The 21,277-nt window shown below is 50.5% G+C and overlaps 1 protein-coding gene across 1 annotated transcript; it reads left to right on the top strand.

The window, feature by feature from the left end:
• Window positions 1-97: 97 nt before the first annotated feature.
• On the top strand, window positions 98-21,277 carry per3 (period circadian clock 3). Its single transcript, XM_077006045.1, has 22 exons — window positions 98-379; window positions 5,100-5,560; window positions 6,168-6,325; window positions 7,212-7,330; window positions 8,737-8,938; window positions 9,026-9,077; window positions 9,425-9,564; window positions 9,835-9,913; window positions 10,514-10,620; window positions 10,771-10,927; window positions 11,169-11,277; window positions 11,571-11,699; window positions 12,323-12,431; window positions 12,546-12,672; window positions 12,997-13,127; window positions 13,227-13,427; window positions 13,648-13,920; window positions 14,040-14,689; window positions 16,426-16,615; window positions 16,756-16,936; window positions 18,072-18,222; window positions 19,339-21,277. The coding sequence occupies exons 2-22, from the start codon at window positions 5,223-5,225 to the stop codon at window positions 19,471-19,473; spliced, it is 3,738 nt and encodes a 1,245-aa protein (XP_076862160.1). The 5' UTR covers window positions 98-379; window positions 5,100-5,222; the 3' UTR covers window positions 19,474-21,277.

Below are 21,277 nucleotides of genomic sequence, written 5' to 3'. Positions count from 1 at the left end.
GACCGCTAGAGCCCGTCGCGTCTATAACCACGCCCCCAAACGAGGTGATGCAGCGAATCAGAACGCGTCCGTGTAGGAGATTCTAACCAATGGGCCTTCAGTGGGCGTGGCTTCCACTGCCTGAACTCACGTTGCAGTAATCCGTGGATTTCCGTGAAACTGGAGCGATGGGAGAAAAAAATAGAGTATAAACAGCAAAATAATATCCTAAACGCAGATATGTGTTTGGATTTATGGATGGCGTCTTTGAATATTCGCGCTGAAGGTTTGTTTTTAGGAGTTTTAACGAGACAAGACAACGTGACAGGACATTAGCTCGAACAATTATCGACTGGCAGTAGCAGGAACTTTACATCCCCCACTGTGATCTGATCTGGAGGTAAAGCACAGCATTTTTATGTATAAATGTATATTACGGAGACATGTCAGATATACTTATATAACTTGCATAAATGATGTGGTATCTTGTTTCGGCAAACTTCTGTCCGCGCTGGTCTGGCCTAGTGGTGAAAGGTTGGAGTCAGAGCGCCTGTTTGGCCAAATCCATGAACGTAATTTTGATTTCAAAAGTGGGGGGGACATGGATTCGTCGCTATTTAAATATTTGGTTTTAACCGTAAAAATTGGTGGGGACCAAAACCGGCTTTTGAAAAAGTGGGGGGGGGGGGACATGTCCCCCCCAAAATTACGTCCGTGGCCATATCAGCCCTCATGCTCTCTCTGTAATTACTGCCTGCACAATACAGTTACAGATGTACTGTCCTGTGTTACGGGTGTAAGTTGGCTATTCGCCTGTTCTGTTGTGTTACCGTGTCGTGGTGGCACATGTGCCAATAAGGTCTCTGTGTTATTAAGGTCTCTGTGCTCATCTGATTCACGTTTCGGCCCACACTCCCAACACCAGTCAAATAGATTAGGCGCCCAAAAGTATGTTATTACATTTTTATAAAAAATAATATCAAAATAGTGCTTCTATTGTCTCCTCTTATGTCTTTTATGTATAAATTGTTCATTTCTCATTACTAGCGTGTTTTCTCATCATACCCAGTACGTTTTTCACGTGTTTATTTGGTACAGAATCTGTTAAGTTTTTTTGCTGTTGAGTGACTTAACATGAACCTTTGACAGCCACAATGCCTTCAAAACTGATAACAGAGATTGCCATGAATTGATTTTGTACATGTCGGGAATCACATTACTGAACTCGGTCCTTTTCCCAGGCTGACAGATGAAAAGGTACTAACTGACTCGTACCATTTATTATCGTTAAAAGGTACCAACTGCACCGTTAGTTTTTAATAGCATAACCAATGAAGGCCATGCATTTATTGGTGGGGATTCATTCAGATTATATCAGAAATACACCTGGATTCATGTGAAAGGATGAAGTGAAAACCCCTGGCTTTCAACAGTGGATCTTCGATTGCATTTAGCGTGCTGTCATTGTGCTCATAAAACATTTTGGAATGTGTGGATTTGTGCCAACCAGAATCAACTTGGATTTCAAGTCATATTAACACTTGGCAATATTAAAATGGACAGAGCAATTGCAGCTTGTCCTACAGGGTACCACATGCAGGCATTAACAGTTTCGCAGACACCACTGCCTACTACACACTAGGGTTGCAGCGGTAACCGGTTTCACGGTATACCACGGTATTAAAATGCACGGTTATCATACCGTGTGTGTTTGCTTATTACCGGTAAAAAGGCAAGCCAGCTGAGAAACTCACCCGCGCATGCGCAACTCCGCTCCGGTTCAGGTACTCAACACACAGCGGTGAGTGACAGAAAGTGCATCAGACTTAACAAATTTTTAACAAAAAAAACCTAAACAAAAATGACGTAATTGCGTTGGCTAGCTGTGCGCGAGGGTCTCGCGTGCTGTCGATTCGCGAGGTCATGCAGCTCTCGAAATTTGTAACTTCGCGCGCCTCGTCTCAGCGCAACGAACAAAGTCATGTTTGCAGGGTTCATACACCTTTATAAGGTGGAATTAAAGCACTTGTACGTCACTTTCAAGGTCCATTTCAATATTTCCCAGCACGTTAAACTTAATTAAGTTAAATATATATTTATACATATACTTGAAATGATTCAAATTCGCTTTTTTATTGACATTATTTAATGGTTGTTTATTTTCAAAACGCCCAATCTTCACGTTCTCTCATGTTTCCTCCTCGAATTACAAGAGGCTCGTATTTGTTAATGAGAACTATTCAGTCAGACAGATTTTTGTTGTGAAACGAAGTAGTTACAATTTCAAGCATTTTCAAGTACTTTAGCCTAAATTCCAGCACTTTTCAAACCTGAAACACAAAGCAACATTAAAATTCGTCAGGTAAATATTCCTTCCCCTGTTTTTGAGGGGTGTGCGGAGGTTCGCGCGAGGTGTGCGGAGTCGCGCGCTATGGTCACTAGTGAAAGTATAAACCTAGCTTTTTAAGGTCCTTGCTTTCACTGGATGTGAAGGACGCCATTAATTTATACGATTTCATTTTCAAATTCTGACGTGCCTGTTTTTCATATGTTAAAACCAGACTCGGTGTGAAAGCCTTAAAATAGAAATCTCTATTGTGAGGATCATGTCAGAAATAAATCCTCTCTTTCTGCAGTATCTGGTTATATTCCACCTTGGCAGTAAAACGGATGTTTACAACAGTTGTTGAGACACTGACCCAGGCTCAGTGTATCAGATATTAAATAATTTAAACTTAAATAATTGTAGGCCTACTGAAATCCATGATTTAGGTTTCTCTAATTTTGCAGTATTTATAAACGGGTGTACAGCTTGTTTTTTTTTAAAGGAGACATTTTGTATAGGCCTACAATAGTTCCAGGTTTCTATAATAAATAGTTCATTGAACAAATAAAACATTTGTTGCAATTTCTTTAAGGGTCAGTGTATCTTTTAATAATATATGTAACAAACTGATACCGTGATACTGCGGTATTTCCTGGGACGGTTATCATACCGTGAAAATCTCATACCGTTGCAACCCTACTACACACTCACACCTCCCTCACAAGATCTTCCTCAGTTATACCATATTTCTGAACTTTTGTATTTATTTGTTTCTCTGACATTGTGCATTCGGAGGTTGTGACGACAGCCGCTTCTCTTTGTGGGTGAAGGGTATCATGATCCTCCTTCATCCAGGGTTGCAACTACATACTTTCTGAGGTGTATGCAAACATACTATCGGCGCCCCCCGCTCTCCACCCCCACCCCCCACCAACTCGGCAAATAATTTTCCAGCATCGATTTGGCGCCCCCTCTAGTGCAGCGCCCCTATGCGTAGCATACGCTGCATACCCCCTTTTTGCGCCACTGCCTTCATCACGTACGCAGATTCTTTCTTGTTCTTCAGCCACTGAGCACCTCACTGGTCTAAACTGAAGCACACTCACTCTGTGCCAATTAGGCCCTGAGACCAACACTGTAGGTGATTGGCTTGTGCGTTGACTGCAATGAAGTCTTGTATCCCCCCTCTCAACAGAGACCCTGGCAGGCAGTGGCGCGTGGCACAGCTTGGGTTCGAATTTGAGTTCCAGTGATGGCAATATTCTCTGTGAAATATCAGGTGGATTTATTTGATGTGCCATCTAGACTTTCTGGAATATCGTGTTTCGTTGGAGTACAGTAGTCTTTTGGAATTGCACGTAAGAAGGAAAACTTATGTAAATCGCTTGCCAAAGATCACATAGTGTGTCACAGAGGTCAGTAGGTACTTCAGCCTCAGATGACTAACATTCCTGTCCGATTCAGCAGGTTGCGTGGTTCATAAAGTAAATAAAACTGGGTTGTCCTGGTGTCTTCCTTAAGGGCTGCCTGACACACCTACATATCTTGAGTGGTTATGATAATGAAATACAGCTTACAGATTAAATGAGTTTTTAGAGTTTACTGATGTATCCGTTTATAGAAGCAAATAGTAGTTCATCAGAGTGCTCACTTGTGCCTTCAGCAGAGTTTTCGTCAGCTTGTTTGTTTGTGGTGTCAGTTATAAACACTGATTGTTCAAAATAGATGCTGATCCTATTTCTGTATGTGTGACTCTTTGTGTGACTCTAGCTTTGAAATGTGAGTTCCTCGCTTGTGTGATACTGCTAGTGTGTTATGAAACACGTGTTGCTGTGGAAACATTAGTAGAGTGTGGTGGCCTGTGTGGTCCACTAGCCCAGCTGTGCTGTGGGTGCGTGGTCAACAATGCCCAGAGACCTGGGCACGCTATAGTGGGAGTTTGGGGACGCTACAGTGAATGAGTTGTTTTTCAACTTTAATGTAAAATTGAGAAATTCAGTAGTCTTTGTTTAAGACTTAACCAGCACTGTGGCCTGCACTTGACATCCTGCCCGCGAGGAGACAGTTTAGTCTGAGCTGAGGTTTTATTTTCAGGTAATTCTGTATTTCGGTGCTGCTGGGCAGATTGAGGGGAGTGGTTTGTTTTTGGGAAGCAGCCTCTTTCTACACTGGTTCTTGGCGTGATCCTGGCCTTGTGGGCACATTCGGATCACTGCTGCTCCACACACCTTCTTCGACACTGATGAGAAAGCGATCTGATCAGATCAGGGAGGGTGGAGCCTGCCTCTGTCGGAGTCTCTCACTTCCCTGAGTAGAGAGAGCCTGTTATATAACACGTCTGCAGTGACTCAGCCGGCTGTTTCCTGGCTGGTGTGTGTGTGTGTGTGTGTGGGGGGGGGGGGGGGGGGGGGGGGGGGGGGGCAGGGAACGTGATCCAGCAGCGTCAGCCGTTGATTTTCAGTGAAATCTTTGTTGTGGCGAGACTGCAGTGTCATTTAGTACCACTCAATCTTTATGCGTTTATGGTGCTCGTCATGTTCAGGGTCGCCTCTTCACAGGAGGGAGTGTTTGTTTTCATATTGGCTTGGACAAAATCCATCATAACCTGATTTACTCCAGTCTGTCCTCAACTAACAGTCATTAAACCTTCCTCGTTCCCTTTTGATAAGCACTCCAGTTAACAGGACCTTCTGAAACTGAAGGTGGAGGTTTGGAGTGTATTGCAATATTATGAGTCCCACTGCAGGACATTTGGTCTCTTGAGTTATCTGAAGATGTCTGATTCTCCTTGTAGACACAGTAGAGTGGCGTTTCACCAACAGCCCCTGATGGATGTCTGTGTAGAGGAGCTCTGTTGACCTGTCTACCAGCAAACGGGCATTTCAACAGCAACATCTTCAGGGCTGAGGGTCCAGGCATGCCCAGCGGCGGCAGCTCTCCGGATGGAGAAGAGAACATCTCTCCGAGCCGCGCTGACCGGATCAGCCACGGGGCTGCGCCAGGCGGGTCCGGATCGGTCTCGACAGTGGTGTCTGGATTCGCGTCAAACTCCGGGGAGGCGGAGGAGGAGCCGGAAGAGCGGAAAACCCGGCCGGTGGCGGAGGAGAGCGGCGCAGAACGTTCTGGAGGTGACGTGGATATGACCAGTAATGACTACTCTAGCAGTGGAATCAGCAGTGGAGCAGGGTCCCGCCTCCACTCTGTCTCGGCCAATCAGAGTTCGGGGAGCACAACGAGTTCAGGCAGCACCAAGAGGTAAATGTGACATCAGATAAAACACATTTGTATTGTTTGATGAAACATTTAAAGGACCTTTATCTGATCAAAGGTCTCTGCTCTGACATCAGAGGCATACACCTAAAGACAAGAAGTCAGTGTGCTTCACATGACTGTTCACCTCAGTTCGCTGAACTTGTGTTGGTGTTCAGAGCCTCTGGGTTTGACACATCCTCTCCCAGCTGGACATGTGGGAGAGATGCCTACCACACCTCCTCCCCTCCTTAAGCCATGCCTCCTGCCCTCCTTTAGCTCCTCCCTCTCCTTCAGCCCCTCCCCCTCCTTCAGCCCCCCAGGACTGAAGATAACCCTGGCTATCCGGGTCCAGGACTCAGTGGAGTGTGCTATTGGGGTTAGATGAGAGCAGAGAAGGGGTCCTTAAAATTGTGTTGGAGGGTTTGAGGGTTATAGGGTTAGAAGGTTAAAGGGGTTTCAGGTTTAGAGGGTTGGAGTTTGAGGGTTTGGGTTTTAGGGTTAGAGGGTTGGGGTTTGAGGGTTAGAGGGTTGGTACCGGTTGGGTCTTCTATCCGTATTCCACTCACCCTGATGGTGCATCTTGACTGTTGTGCTTTCGTGTCCGTTGCAGTGAGCAGATGATGCAGGAGCGCAAACACACCCACCGGGAGGTGGTGCAGGCGGTGCAGGAGATGAAGAAGAGACTGCCGTCGGAGAAGAAGAGCCGTAGCAAGGCCAGCACGGTGGAGGCGCTGAGCTACGCACTAAACTGCGTCAAGCAAGTACAAGGTACGTCCACACACACATCTGCCCCACGGCAGAGAGGACAGGGCGAGGGGCGTTCAGAGGGCCGGGGCGTTCAGAGGGTTCAGAGGGCCGGGGCGTTCAGAGGGCCGGGGTGTTCAGAGGGCCGGGGCGTTCATAAGCCTGAGTGGGTTTGCTCAGCTGAGTCCTCTCTCCTCCGTCGCTGTTAGCAGTGATGCATTAAGGAACCGCTTACGGCCCGTGAGCTGCTGCTTGGACACCGTTACCCACCCTGAGAAACCAGAGTTAGTCACTGGGGATGTGGTGATTAACCCGGTGAGCTGGGTGGAGTGACCAGGTGAAGGTTTGTCGTGTAGTCTCCTGAATGGAGAAGGTGGCAGAGAACATCCTCTCAACCGGAGCGCTGCAGAACGTGTCGGACCCGGTCACTGTGTGGACGCTCAGCCAGTGGATCATCTGGTGTACAGACACTGGGTTACGTAACAGTCAGCAGGCAGATGAGCGGAGGCGGACCTCCGACGGGGGGAGAACAACACGGAGGTGTCGGGACACGGTGGGCTCAGCCCTGCTCCAGCGGTCCGCCTCACAGGCTCCCCAGCTGGGGCCGCACGACTCGCTGGTCCCCCCCACCAGGAAGGACCACAGAAGTGCTGTGAATAAGTGTGTTAGAATGTAAGGGGGTGGTACACGTGCCCCAGCGGTCGTGATTCTCTGGACTGCTCATTATCTGCCATTTTGTCAATCTGAGCTGTTTTTTCTGGCTGCTGTGAGCAAGCTAATATTACCTGTGATATGACTCACGCAGAGCTGTCGTGCTGAGACTTACCCAAGCTCCTGTCCCCCCCCCCCCCCCCCCCCCCCCATCTCTCCCTCCCTCCCTCTCTCGCTCTCGCTGTGGCGCCACCTGTAGCAAATAGTGAGTACTACAAGTTATTGATGTGCAATGGATTGGAGGAGAGGAAAGATGCCGCTGTTTGCACTCTGGGGCAGCTGGAGATCATCACATCTGAGCACACCCTCAAAAACACAGTAAGACCACACACACACACACACACACACCCTCAAAAACACAGTAAGACCACACACACACACACCCTCAAAAACACAGTAAGACCACACACACACACCCACCCTCAAAAACACAGTAAGACCACACACACACACACATACACACACACACACCCTCAAAAATACAGTAAGACCACACGCACACACACATCCTCAAAAACACAGTAAGACCACACACACACACACCTTAAAAAACACAGTAAGACCACACATACACACACCTTCAAAAACACAGTAAGACCACACATACACACACACACCTTCAAAAACACAGTAAGACCACACACACACACACATACACACACACACCTTCAAAAACACAGTAAGACCACACACACACATACACACACACCCTCAAAAACACAGTAAGACCACACACACCCACCCTCAAAAACACAGTAAGACCACACACACACACCCTCAAAAACACAGTAAGACCACACACACACACCCTCAAAAACACAGTAAGACCACACACACACACACATACACACACCCTCAAAAACACAGTAAGGCTGGAAACATACTTGCTGTTTGCCCATGCGTTCGCGTAGACAACGTTCGTGTACGCGTCGCGTTAACTATTGGAGGACGTGCAAGACCTACGCGCCAAACCGACGCAGGATACGCGAAGCAGCCATGATGCGTACGCGAACGCGTAGTTAACAGCAAGTATATCTTAGCCCTAAGACCACACACACACACACACACACACACACACACACACACACCCTCAAAAACACAGTAAGACCACACACACCCACCCTCAAAAACACAGTAAGACCACACACACACCCTCAAAAACACAGTAAGAGCCCCCACACACACACCTTCAAAAACACAGTAAGACCCCACACACACACACCTTCAAAAGCACAGTAAGACCCCCCCCACACACACAAACACAGTAAGACCACAAACACACACACACACACACACCTTCAAAAACACAGTAAGACCCCCCACACACACACACAAACACAGTAAGACCACACACAAAAAAAACAGTGAGATTATACACATGCACACACCCTGAAAAACACTGTAAGACCACAAACACACACTCAAAAACACAGTAAGCCTCTTCGCACAAACATACCTGCAGAAGCACAGTAAGACCCCCACCACACACACTCATGCCATGCACATCGTTAATAACACAGTAAAATCTCTGACTCTCTCTCTCTCTCACACACACACACACACACCTCAAATGTGTACACACACCTTTTATACACACCCTCCAAAAACACGGAGTCCTGTCTCTTTTCACACAGTATACACACACCCTCAATGACCTATCACACACACACACACACACACTTCTCTCTCACAGCTTCATTTCTCTCCTCATCTCTCCCTGCTAGGACACGTTTGTGGTGGTGTTCTCTTTGGCCACGGGCCGGGTGGTGTACGCGTCGGACCAGGCCTCCTCCATCCTCAACTGTAAGCGCAAGTTCCTGGAGACGTCCAAGTTCGTGGAGCTGCTGTTCCACCAGGACGTCAACGTCTTCTGCTCTCACACAGCACAGCCCCACCTGCCGCCCTGGACGGTGGGCGTGGCCCGAGGTGAGGGGCGGAGCTCCACACCCAGCGTTCTTCCTGTAGGGGGCGTGTAAGCTTTAGCTCACGTTGTGTCCTCTGCCTCTCCTGCAGCTGCCGTCGTGTTTGAATGCGCCCAAGTGAAATCCTTCTTCTGTAGGATCAGGTGAGTACAGTGTCTCCCCCAAACACCTCGCATGACCTCTGACCCCAGCAGGCACAGGTGGGCCTTAACCACCTGATCCTTCACACATCGTTTAGGCTGAGTAGTGTCTTCTCAACTAGTTTCAGCTGCTAACTTTATACTAGTTCCAAGTTCTTAGATCATACACACATGCACTCTAGGAAAAGCATCATCATAAACATGCACATAGACATTTCAGTTTTTTTTTTAAGGCTCTCTTTCTGTTTCCTTACTTGCTTGTGTGTGATTGTGTGACTGTGTGTGTGTGTGTGTGTGTGTGTGTGTGACTGTGTGTGTGTGTGTGTGTGTGTGTGTGTGTGTGTGTGTAGAGGGGGGAAGGATGGTAAAGGGGAGATGCGCTACAACCCGTTCCGGATGACTCCGTATCTTCTGAACGTCCAGGGTGTGGGGGGTGACGAGGAGCCGTGCTGCCTGGCCCAGGTGGAGCGCATCACCTCCGGATACGAGGGTGCGGCCCCCATAACACAGTCACCCCTCATAACACAGTCACCCCTCATAACACAGTCACCCTTCATAACACAGTCACCCCTCATAACACAGTCACCCCCCATAACACCGTCACCCCCCATAACACCGTCACCCCCCATAACATCGTCACCCCCCATCACCCCATGACCTCTCACCCCCTTCACCCCATGACCTCTCACCCCTCACTGTAGCCAGGCTGGTTGTTGTGCTGGTTTGTCTGTGTGTTGATGGTTCTACTGTTGCTTCACAGCCCCCCGTATCCCTCCGGACAAGCGGGTCTTCACCAGCACACACTCACCTGGCTGCATCTTCCTGGAGGTGGACGAGCGGTGAGGACCACGGGACACACGAGGGACACACACGAGACAAGCAACACACATCAGACACACACACAACACACATCAGACACACACACACACAACACACATCAGACACACACACACACACTCAACACACATCAGACACACACACACAACACACATCAGACACACACACACATCAGACACACACACACACACGCAACACACATCAGACACACACACACACACACAACACACATCAGACACATGCCACACACACTACACACACGAAACACTACACACACAAGACACACAACACACATCAGACACACACACACGCAACACCCATCAGACACACACACACGCAACACACATCAGACACATGCCACAAACACTACACACACGAGACACGCACCACACACGAGACACGCACCACACACAGGACGCATGCGACAAACACCAAACACTACACACACAAAACACGCTACACACACAGCTCTGAGACAGCATGGTTCTCTGTGGTGGACTGTTCAGTACAAGTTCACGTTGGATCAGGAGGTCTTGAAGCATTTTAAACGTGTGTGTGTGTGTGTGTGTGTGTGTGTGTGTGTGTGTGTGCTCTTCTTGCAGTGCTGTGCCTTTGCTTGGCTACCTCCCTCAGGACCTGATTGGCACCTCAGTGCTGACCTGCCTCCACCCTGAAGACCGCGCACTAATACTGGCCATGCACCGCAAAAGTATACACCACACACACACACCCTCACCACACACACACACACACTCACCACACACACACACACACACACACACACACACACACTCCCCCTGTGCTTGGATGGAAGCTCCATTCTCAGTTTGTCCAGTAATGTCTGCTCTTGTGGTCTCAGTCCTGAAGTTGGCTGGCCAGCCTCCGTTTGAACACTCCCCACTACGCTTCCGCTGTCAGAACGGCCACTACGTCACGCTGGACACCAGCTGGTCCAGCTTCGTCAACCCCTGGAGCCGCAAGGTGGCCTTCATCATCGGACGCCACAAAGTCCGCACGTAAGACGCCACGCGTCCGTGCATGGGCACAAAGTGTATACACACACACACACACACGCCACACATCACTGGTTCTTCTGTAGGGGGGGATAAATGAATTGATTATTTCCTGATAATTGGTCGATATTAATTGGTAATAATCTCTCTCTCTGTGTGTGTGTGTGTGTGTGTGTGTGTGTGTGTGTGTGTGTGTGTGTGTGTGTGTGTGTGTGTGTGTGTGTGTGTGTGTGTGTTTACACAGAGGGCCCCTGAATGAGGATGTGTTTGCAGCACGGAACAAGGCGGATCTTCCCGTGATGCACGAGGACGTTAAGGAGCTGCAGTCTGTGATCTACAAACTGTTCCTGCAGGTGAAGTTCTGGAGGGATGGGCAGATGTTTCTGATGTTCTGTTCAGATCACTCAAGCATTTTCCCAGAGACTCTAAGGAAGAGTAGATGAGTATGGTGGGTATTTGTGTGTGTGTATGTGTATGTGTGTGTGTGTGTGTGTGTGTGTGTGTGTGTGTGTGTGGTTAGTAAACCACGGTGCTCAGCGTTCATCTCTCTGACATGTCCTTCAAGTCTGCTTGGAATGCTGGAGCTACATTGGCTCCTCCTCCCAAAAGCCCTGACCTCCTGACCCCCGCCCCTTTGTCTCCTCAGCCGGTTCACACCAATGGCTCCAGCGGCTACGGCAGTCTGGGCAGCAATGGTTCCCATGAACACCACATCAGCGTGGGCTCGTCCAGTGACAGCAACGGGAACCTATGGGAGGACACGCACAGGGAGCCGGTGAGTCTGGCCCCGCCCTGCCCCGCCCCCACAGATCCAGACAGCCCATCTCCTTGAGCTCCATCACCATAGTGACCGTAGTAATGGGACAGCTGCATGTCATGTTGTGCAAGAATTTGCTAAAGCCATGTGTGTGTACGTGGATTTATTACAATGATGGATATTATAAAATAAACCCCCGTGACCAGAGGTGGAAAGAGTACTGAAAAATTGTAATTGAGTAAAAGTATCATTACTTTACCTAAAATTTACTCAGAGTAAAATTACCCATCTCAAAATTTACTCAAGTAAAAGTACAAAATTACTTCATTTAAAATGTAATTTGAGTAAAAGTTACTTAGTTACTTTCAGTTATTTAATGCATGGATGAATCATGAACCAAATTCAGCACGATTTCAAAACGATTTTCAAACTACTCAGAAAATTACAAATTACTCATAAAAAGTACTCAATTTCAGTAATCTGAATAAATGTAATTAGTTACTTTCCACCCCTGCCCGTGACACACAAACACGTTGACACACAAACACGTGCCAAGTACAAAGTGCCAAGTAGGAGCTGTTATTGTAGAATCAATTGTGTGTGCAGGTGTCTCAGACGTGTGCGTGTGTGTGTGTGTGCAGGTCACTCTGCAGCAGATATGTGCTCACGTTAATAAGGTGAAGAGCAGGGGACAGCAGGCCTACCTAGAGTCCCGCAGGAAGCTCCCACCTGTGGGGAAGACGTCTGCAGGTACAGCAGTGAGGCTCAGTCAGTACTGAACTACTGGGTGAGACTGGAGGGGTGTGTGTGTGTGTGTGTGTGTGTGTGTGTGTGTGTGTGTAATACTCTTCTTCTCATCCATAGAACCCCATTCTCTGCTGCCCCCTGCTGACCATCATGCGGAGGTGCGATGTCTCCTCCAGGACTCCCATGGGAAGCGACTGCATGTCCCCTCCTACCAGCAGATCAACTGCGTGGACAGCATCATCAGGTGAGCCTGAGCCCCACCCCGAGTGATGGGGAGCATGTCTCGGAGTGCCGTCATCTCATGCGGGCCCCTCCGTCGTCTCACGCGGGCCCCTCCGTCGTCTCACGCGGGCCCCTCCGTCGTCTCACGTGGGCCCCTCCGTCGTCTCACGTGGGCCCCTCCGTCGTCTCACGTGGGCCCCTCCGTCGTCTCACGCGGGCCCCTCCGTCGTCTCACGTGGGCCCCTCCGTCGTCTCACGCGGGCCCCTCCGTCGTCTCACGCGGGCCCCTCCGTCGTCTCACGCGGGCCCCTCCGTCGTCTCACGTGGGCCCCTCTGATCTCTGCAGGTACTTGGAGAGCTGCAGCGGCCCCGCCCTGAAACGCAAGAGTGAGTCCTTGTCCATCAGCACCTCCTCCTCATCCTCCACGTCTGAGGAAGACCAAACCGCTCCGGTGCAGAACGTGGCCAGCGCTGGCGGTAAGCACCGTTAGTGTTGTGGGAGCTTCGAGCCCTCTTCCTTCCCTCTGCAAGGCTCACGTGTGTGTGTGTGTGTGTGTGTGTGTGTGTGTGTCACAGACGCCATCCTCCAGCCCGGCGGGGGTCTGCACGGGCCCGTGTCCACCGGCTCGTCTGTGACCGCCGCCCACACTACTGCGGCCGTGGTGGGCGCCCCGCTGACCGACATCACGCTGTCAGACAAGGCCATGAGCGTGGTGTCGCTGACCAGCCAGTGCAGCTACAGCAGCACCATCGTACACGTGCCCCAGCCGGAGTCAGGTGAGCGTTACCATGGAAACAGCATAGCCAACACCCAGAGGTCTGCCACCCTGCTTTAGTTCCTGACCTGCTACTCTTAACCCAGCAGCCCAGAATGTGTAGAAGTAGATTTGTTAAAAGAACTGATACAGTATAAACCACTTCAGATGTGATGAGCAGCTGAACACTTCTACTGTGTTCATTTGCTGATTGGTCAGTTGAACTCTTGTCTGTCTTCCAGAGGTCACCGCTCTGGAGGATGCACCAATGGGCAGTGAGCCGGCTGACCCCACCCCTGCTCCCGCCCCAGGCTCCGCCCACACAGCCCCCAGCTCCTTCCCTGCTGCACCAGAGGAGGTCCAGCTGATGGGACTTACTAAGGAGGTGCTGTCAGCCCACACCCAGAAGGAGGAGCAGGACTATGTTGATCGCTTCAGACATCGCATCCTGGAGAGCCCGTACAACTCGTACCTGCAGCAGGACAACGACTGCCTGGCTCTCTCCAACCACAGAGGTCTGTCTGTGACTCCGTCTGTCTGTGGACGTGTCTGTCTTTTAGAACATTAGTTGTATATATTTATGTTCTCCAATTTCTCTTTCTAGCCAGTCTGTCTGTCTGCTCTGGTCTCCTAGGTGATTACGGCCCACAGCCCCTGAGCGCTGGCGACAGGTTCCGCTCGTCCAAGCACAAGCGTCCGAAGCCTCAGGGCTCGTGGGACAGTGACGGGTGGCAGCCGGTCCACTACGGCCCGACGCCGGCGCTCGACCCCTCGTCGTGCGAGTCCTCGCAGCCGAGTGTTCCCCCTGTGCAGCCCCTCTACTGCCCCGTGGCTACCCCTTCAGGCCTTGAGCTGCCCCCCGGTGTGTCCGCGATAGCTCCGCCCATGGTGCAGGTCGTCAACCCCTTCATGACGCCGGTCATGGCCGTCCTCGTCCCCTACGCCCCCGCCTGCGCTGGGTACGGACAGGACGTGGCGGGCATAGCACCAACCGCTGTCGTTACCCCACCCTTCGCCCAGGCTCCGTTCATCTCCGTGGCAAACACCTTTCCGCCGGCCGGCCCCACTGTCACGCCCCCTGGGCTGCTGAGCTCCACCCCTGCCACGCCCCCGTGGCTAGGGGGGGAGGAGCTGGATGCTACCCAGCCCCCTGCGCTCTTCTCCAGCTCCAGGTCCAGCAGCCCTCTCCAGCTCAACCTGCTGCAGGAGGAACTGCCCAAACCAGCTGAGCAGGACAACAGCACCAGGCAGCCCAGGAGCTCACACCAGCAGCACAGCAAGGGGGTGAGCGCCACACACACCACCCACCCGCACCACACACACCACCCACCCGCACCAACCATCCGCACCACACACACCACCCACCCGCACCACACACACCACCCACCCGCACCAACCATCCGCACCACACACCACCCACCCGCACCACACACACCACCCACCCGCACCAACCATCCGCACCCCACACACCACCCACCCGCGCCACACACACCACCCACCCGCACCAACCATCCGCACCACACACACCACCCACCCGCACCAACCATCCGCACCACACACACCACCCACCCGCACCAACCATCCGCACCACACACACCACCCACCCGCACCACACACACCACCCACCCGCACCAACCATCCGCACCACACACACCACCCACCCGCACCAACCATCCGCACCACACACACCACCCACCCGCACCAACCATCCGCACCACACACACCACCCACCCGCACCAACCATCCGCACCACACGCACCAACCATTCGCACTACACACACCAACCATCCGCACCACACACACCACCCACCCGCACCAACCATCCGCACCACACACACCACCCACCCGCACCACACACACCACCCACCCGCACCAACCATCCGCACCACACACACCACCCACCCGCACCACCCACCCACACCAACCATCCGCACCACACACACCACCCACCCGCACCAACCATCCGCACCACACACACCACACACCCGCACCACCCACCCCCACCAACCATCCGCACCACACACACCAACCGCACCTCCTACACCAGGGATGGGCAACTTCCATGATAAAGAGGGCCAAAATTTTTTCTGCACTATTATTGGAGGGCCACATGACCACGCACTTCAAATAATTGGATATGAAAAACACTACAAATTATTCTCAATAAGAACACATTTTAAATGAATTCAGATCTGTATGTTTATTGCACCAACATACATCTATTTTCTGCATATAAATGCATTAACATGTCCTTAATAAGCAACAAAGACAAAACATTTGCTTAATAAAAAAGTGCAAAAAGGAATTTGAACTCCTTCATATCAAAGAAGTGTAACGCGTAGCGCGCTGCGGAGCGAGGAGGCGGACACAAACGCTGAGAAGAGCGAGATTTAATAAAGGGAATTCCATAAGTGAAGTCGTTTGTACAGGCACGGGTCAAAACGGGAGAGCCATCCAAGTGGTCAACAGGACAGGCAGGAGTCGTAACAGGAGAGCCATTCACAACGGAGACGGAAAATACCAGAACAGCGATGACAGATAATCCACAAAACCGAACAAACCACAAATAACCGACAACGGGCGAAACACAGAGATACAAGTACACAGGACTAAACTAGACACAACTGAACACAATGACGACACAGGCGTGGCAGACAGAGGGAAACCAGGGCAACAGACACGCAGGGCGGGATAACCGGGCAAGGAACAACACCGACACGGGAGAGGGGGACGTAGCCCTACGTGACGAGAACAAAACATGCTCTATCGTTTTTTTTTCTTTTAATTATTAAATTATTATTGATCTATTTGCGGGCCGCACTGAGTGAGCACGCGGGCCGTCAGTTACCCATCCCTGTCCTACACCAATGTCTTTCAGATGCTTCCCAAAAATCACATCCTATGTGAGTTGTAGGTGTTCTGATGTGTGGTGGTGAAGTGTGGTGGTGGTGCGTAGTGGTGTGGTGATGTGTGGTGGTGGCCAGTAGATAGTATCCTGCTTCCTCCCCACTCTTCTCCAGGATGCTCTCAGTGAGTCGGGTAACCACGACGCCAAGTCCACCTCCAGCGTTCTGCTGGACTTGATGATGCAGGAGGACGCTCGCTCTGGCACGGGTTCCCACGCCTCGGGCAGCGGTTCCGGAGAGTCCGGAGGCTCCCTGGGCTCGGGTTCAGGTCTGGACTCGAATGGCACCTCCACCAGCCTCACGGGTACTGACCCGCACGCCAAACGGCACACAGCTCCATGGGCGGAGTATAATGGAGAACATAACGCCAGTTCTCCAGCACTCTGCCGTTTTCCAAACATCCTCGATTCCAAACCTTGATTTTGAACCACTTTGACTCCGTAGGCAGCAGTAACAGCAGTAAGTACTTTGCCAGCAACGACTCGTCGGACACCTCGCGGAAGATCCGGAAGAGCCAGGAGGCGTCGGACCGCTGCACCTTCAACGAGCATGAGGAGTCCTCACTCTGGACCATGATCCAGCACACACCCGAGCCCGTCATGATGACCTACCAGATCCGCCCCAGGTACCCTCTCCATGCCAGGTGCCCCCGCCCCCCCCCACCTTCCCCCCCAGTCCCCGTCCACCCCGACGAGGGCCTGCCGATCCCATCAACCAGACTGGAGCCTTCCGTGAGTACGAGTGGACCGTTGCTGTGTGTCTAGGCCGTCCCTGTCCACAGAGGAGTGCGCACACACACCGAGGTAGCTCTCGTCACGCTAGTTGTCTCGTTGCACTGTCCACTCTCAGGTAGGTGATGCGGTGAGGCTTTCATACGTTGGCTGATGTACACACCCAGAACTTAGAGAATGACCTTTCCACTCTGACCCTTTAATTTGACATGTGTGTGTCACTTGTTGGCATGCTTGTGTGTGTGTATGTGTGTGTGGTCGTGAGATTCATTACACCTGGGTGTGTGTGTGTGTGTGGTCGTGAGATTCATTACTCGTGTGTGTGTCTGTGTGTTTGTGTAGAGGTGTGGTTATGTGTGTGTGTGTGGGGGGGGTTGTGGTTGTGTGTGTGTGGGGTTGTGGTTATGTGTGTGTGTGTGTGTGTGTGTGTGTGTGTGTGGGGGGGGGGGGGGTGGTCGTGGGATTCATTACTCCTGGTGTGTGTGTGTGTGTGTGTGTGTGTGTGTGTGTGTGTGGTCGTGGGATTTATTACTCCTGGGTGTGTGTGTGTGTGGTCGTGGGATTTATTACTCCTGGGTGTGTGTGTGTGTGTGTGTGTGTGGTCGTGGGATTTATTACTCCTGGGTGTGTGTGTGTGTGTGTGTGTGTGTGGTCGTGGGATTTATTACTTCTGGGGTGTGTGTGTGTGTGTGTGTGTGTGTGTGTGTGTGTGTGTGTGGTCGTGGGATTCATTACTCCTGGGTGTGTGTGTGTGTGTGTGTGTGTGTGTGTGTGTGTGTGTGTGGTCGTGGGATTCATTACTCCTGGGTGTGTGTGTGTGTGTGTGGTCGTGGGATTCATTACTCCTGGGTGTGTGTGTGTGTGTGTGTGTGTGTGATTCATTACTCCTGGGTGTGTGTGTGTGTGTGTGTGTGTGTGTGTGTGTGTGTGTGTGTGTGTGTGTGTGTGTGTGTGTGTGTGTGTGTGTGTGTGTGTGTGTGTGTGTGTGGTCGTGGGATTCATTACTCCTGGGTGTGTGCCACTGTGCAGGGACCCAGTGCAGGTTCTGCAGGAGGACCGTGAGAAGCTGCTGCTCCTAAGGCCACTGCAGCCCTGGTTCTCCCAGCAGCAGAGGGAGGAGCTGTGTGAGGTGCACGCCTGGATCCACCACCACACCATCCCCAAGGAGATCAATACACAGGTGTGCAGCTCCGCCCACACACTGGGATGGGACCCACAGGAGGCGGGACATAGCACAGCCATTCTTGACATCTGTCAGAGGTTTTTTGTCACTCTCCTCTGTGTGTGAGCATGTCGGGTGAAGTTCCCATGTTCTCCCTGTGTCTGGGTGGGTTTCAGGGGTCTACAGTTTCCTTTCACAGTACTAAAACATGGAGGCTAGGTCAACTGGCTACCCTAAATAAATTGTCCTTGTGTGTCTGTGTCTGTGTGTGTGTGTGTGTGTGTGTGTGTGAGAGAGAGAGATCGTGTGCCTGTATGGCCTGTATTGAATGTCCAGGTGTGGATGGTTCTCTGTCGTGTGTGTGTGTGATTGTGTGCCTGTATTGAATGTCCAGGTGTGGATGGTTCACTGTCCAGGGTGTGTATGTGTGAGATCGTGTGCCTGTATGGCCTGTATTGAATGTCCAGGTGTGGATGGTTCCCTGTCGTGTGTGTGTGTGTGTGTGTGTGTGTGTGTGTGTGTGTGTGTGTGAGATTGTGTGCCTGTATGGCCTGTATTGAATGTCCAGGTGTGGATGGTTCACTGTCCTCGGTGTGTATGTGTGAGATCGTGTGCCTGTATGGCCTGTATTGAATGTCCAGGTGTGAATGGTTCACTGTCCTGGGTGGGTGTGTGTGTGTGTGTGTGTGTGTGTGTGTGTGTGTCATGACCTATTTCTGAACACATTCCCATCCACACTGAAGTTAGGGATGTAGTCGGGTAACCAGGATGACATGTTCACCTGCAGCACTGTGCTGGACTTTAGTATAGGACACACAGACTGGTGTGGGGCACATGGACTTTGGTATAGGCTAAAAGGACTTTCTGTTTTTCATAAACATCATGTGTTTTTCATAAACACAGCTGTAGAAATAAGAGCATGATGTTTAAAGCAGAAATTTTGATTAAAAGGCTGAAATAGAAATAGGCTCAATTGGCTTAATAGATGAGAATGAAAGCTGATTATGATGCTGCTATCTGCCTACAGTGGCTTTACCTTATTATTATTTCCCACTGAACACTGTGAATGTCCCCTGTGTATCTAGTGAGTGTGTGTCCATCTCCTCACTGTGTAACTGTGTTGTCTGTTCTCAGGGTTGTGCTAGTTGCAACACTGCTACTATGGAGGACTGCAGTGAGCCAGCACAATCTGGGACCCTGCCCACTACGGACGCCCCGCCCCCTCAGGATGGTCCCGCAGAGGACTTCAGCCCCGCCTCCAAAACCTGACCCCTCCCACAGCACTCCCGCACATGGACCACTCAACAGCCTTGCTCCGTCACTGAGCCCGACGTTCACGTGGTTCACACAGTCGAGGAGACGCGGCGTTTGTGTTCCGGTGCCACCCGAAGTGCTTGGACTTCCAGGACGTGTCAGTGCGTACAGGCGTGGTTCAGTCGGACCTGCTCAAGACTGGAGGCCATCGTGAAGGATCACCTTCTCACCTGTTATTCCAAATGATGGACCCACTGTGAATCTTTTGCCTTCTCGACGTCAAATGATATTTCTGTAAGTGTTGAAACTGCAATTGTCAGACCCTTATATTTAGTACGGTTTGGGTTGAATTTCTAGGAGGGTGTTAATGCAGCGTGTGTTGGAGCTCTTGGGCTCGGTTTGAGTCCGGCGAAGTCCGAGTCCACGCGTGCTGCCCAGCTCTGACGGCCTTGCAGCGTTTCTGTGAGGACTGGGCAGGATTTCTTCGGTTCCATCACCCAGACACCCAGAGTGAGGTGTTCGGTGAAAATGTTGGTGCTGCACTATTGCGCTATTGCTGCTTTAAGTCTGATTATCTTGTTTTATAAAATAAAAGTATTTTAATTTAGTATTTTGTTTTTGTGGGGGTTTTATGTTTTGTTTTCATGGTGGCCACTCAAGAAGCGTTGAGTTCATCTGACTCTGCTGCCTGTGTGTGAGCTGCCTCATTCTGCTCTATTGTGGGTTTTTCACTCCACTGGTTTGCGTCTGCCATTATTACGATTACGTTATTACATTGTTACTGTAGTGGAAGTTATTTGTTCTGCTCTGCTGTCGACATGCATGTTATGGGCGCCAAAATGCAGAGGAGAGAACTCTGAGAAGAAACCATGGAGACACCTGAAGCTTTTGCGATTTACTTTGATCTTCTGTGGTTTTGTGTTTTGGTGAGTGACGCTCAGCGCCTCACGGTGGCTGGGATGTCTCCTCACACCCTCAAACTGTTCTTCTCTTCTACTTGTTTTATTGTACTTTTCCCATATTTCTCAGTTTAGTCACGCCAGTTCACTGAAAAGCACTGCCTATTCCACAAGCCTCTTCCTCCTCGTCTTCCTCATTTAGCACAGCAACCATATTTTTCTGTTTGGCTTTGCAACATTTGTAGGCCAAGGGGAAATCCTTAGCTCTGACCACCATGTCTATGGTGGAGGGAGGGGCTATGAGTGGAGGGAGGGGCCTTTTTGTCCTTCCTTCCCAAGGAGACTATAGCTAAATGGAGTTTGACTGACACATGGCACATGGATTTGAACTGTGCGGTGGGGGACCGATCTACACCAGTAGGATTGTACAGTTGGATTTTGCAGTCTACAATTTACAGTTAAAGACACAAGGGCAAAGGTCAGTATAATGGTCACCACAGAGCTCCGTTATGGGTATTTTTTCTTCTTTTTTTGCTTAATTTATTGAAACGCTATGCCAGCACGATGATGTTTCTCCGAATGTCTTTGAGCCTGTTCTCTGTACAAGTTTCCATGTCAGTTACGCTCATGCATCCTTATTGGCTGATCTGTGTTTGAGAGGTGGGGCCAGTTTATAGATGAACACACACTATCTGTTCTGACAGAGCAAACAGTTTTTATAGATTTGTGACCCAAAATGAGATTTTTGTACAGTTTTTAGCCATGTCAAATGTAAATAACAGTACTGTGTATTTTACAAAAAATGGATATTCAAAAAAAAGAGAAACATTTGAAGCCATTTTTGTCTTGAATTCAGGGAAATATTTTGGGACACCATGAAAGAAATTGCAAATAAATGACCACAGTGACGGTAACATTCA

The sequence above is a fragment of the Brachyhypopomus gauderio genome, chromosome 1, assembly GCF_052324685.1.
Source record: "Brachyhypopomus gauderio isolate BG-103 chromosome 1, BGAUD_0.2, whole genome shotgun sequence".
Classification (NCBI taxonomy): domain Eukaryota; kingdom Metazoa; phylum Chordata; class Actinopteri; order Gymnotiformes; family Hypopomidae; genus Brachyhypopomus; species Brachyhypopomus gauderio.
The sequence above is the reverse complement of the archived record's forward strand: the minus strand, read 5'-3'. Positions and strand labels throughout refer to the sequence as shown.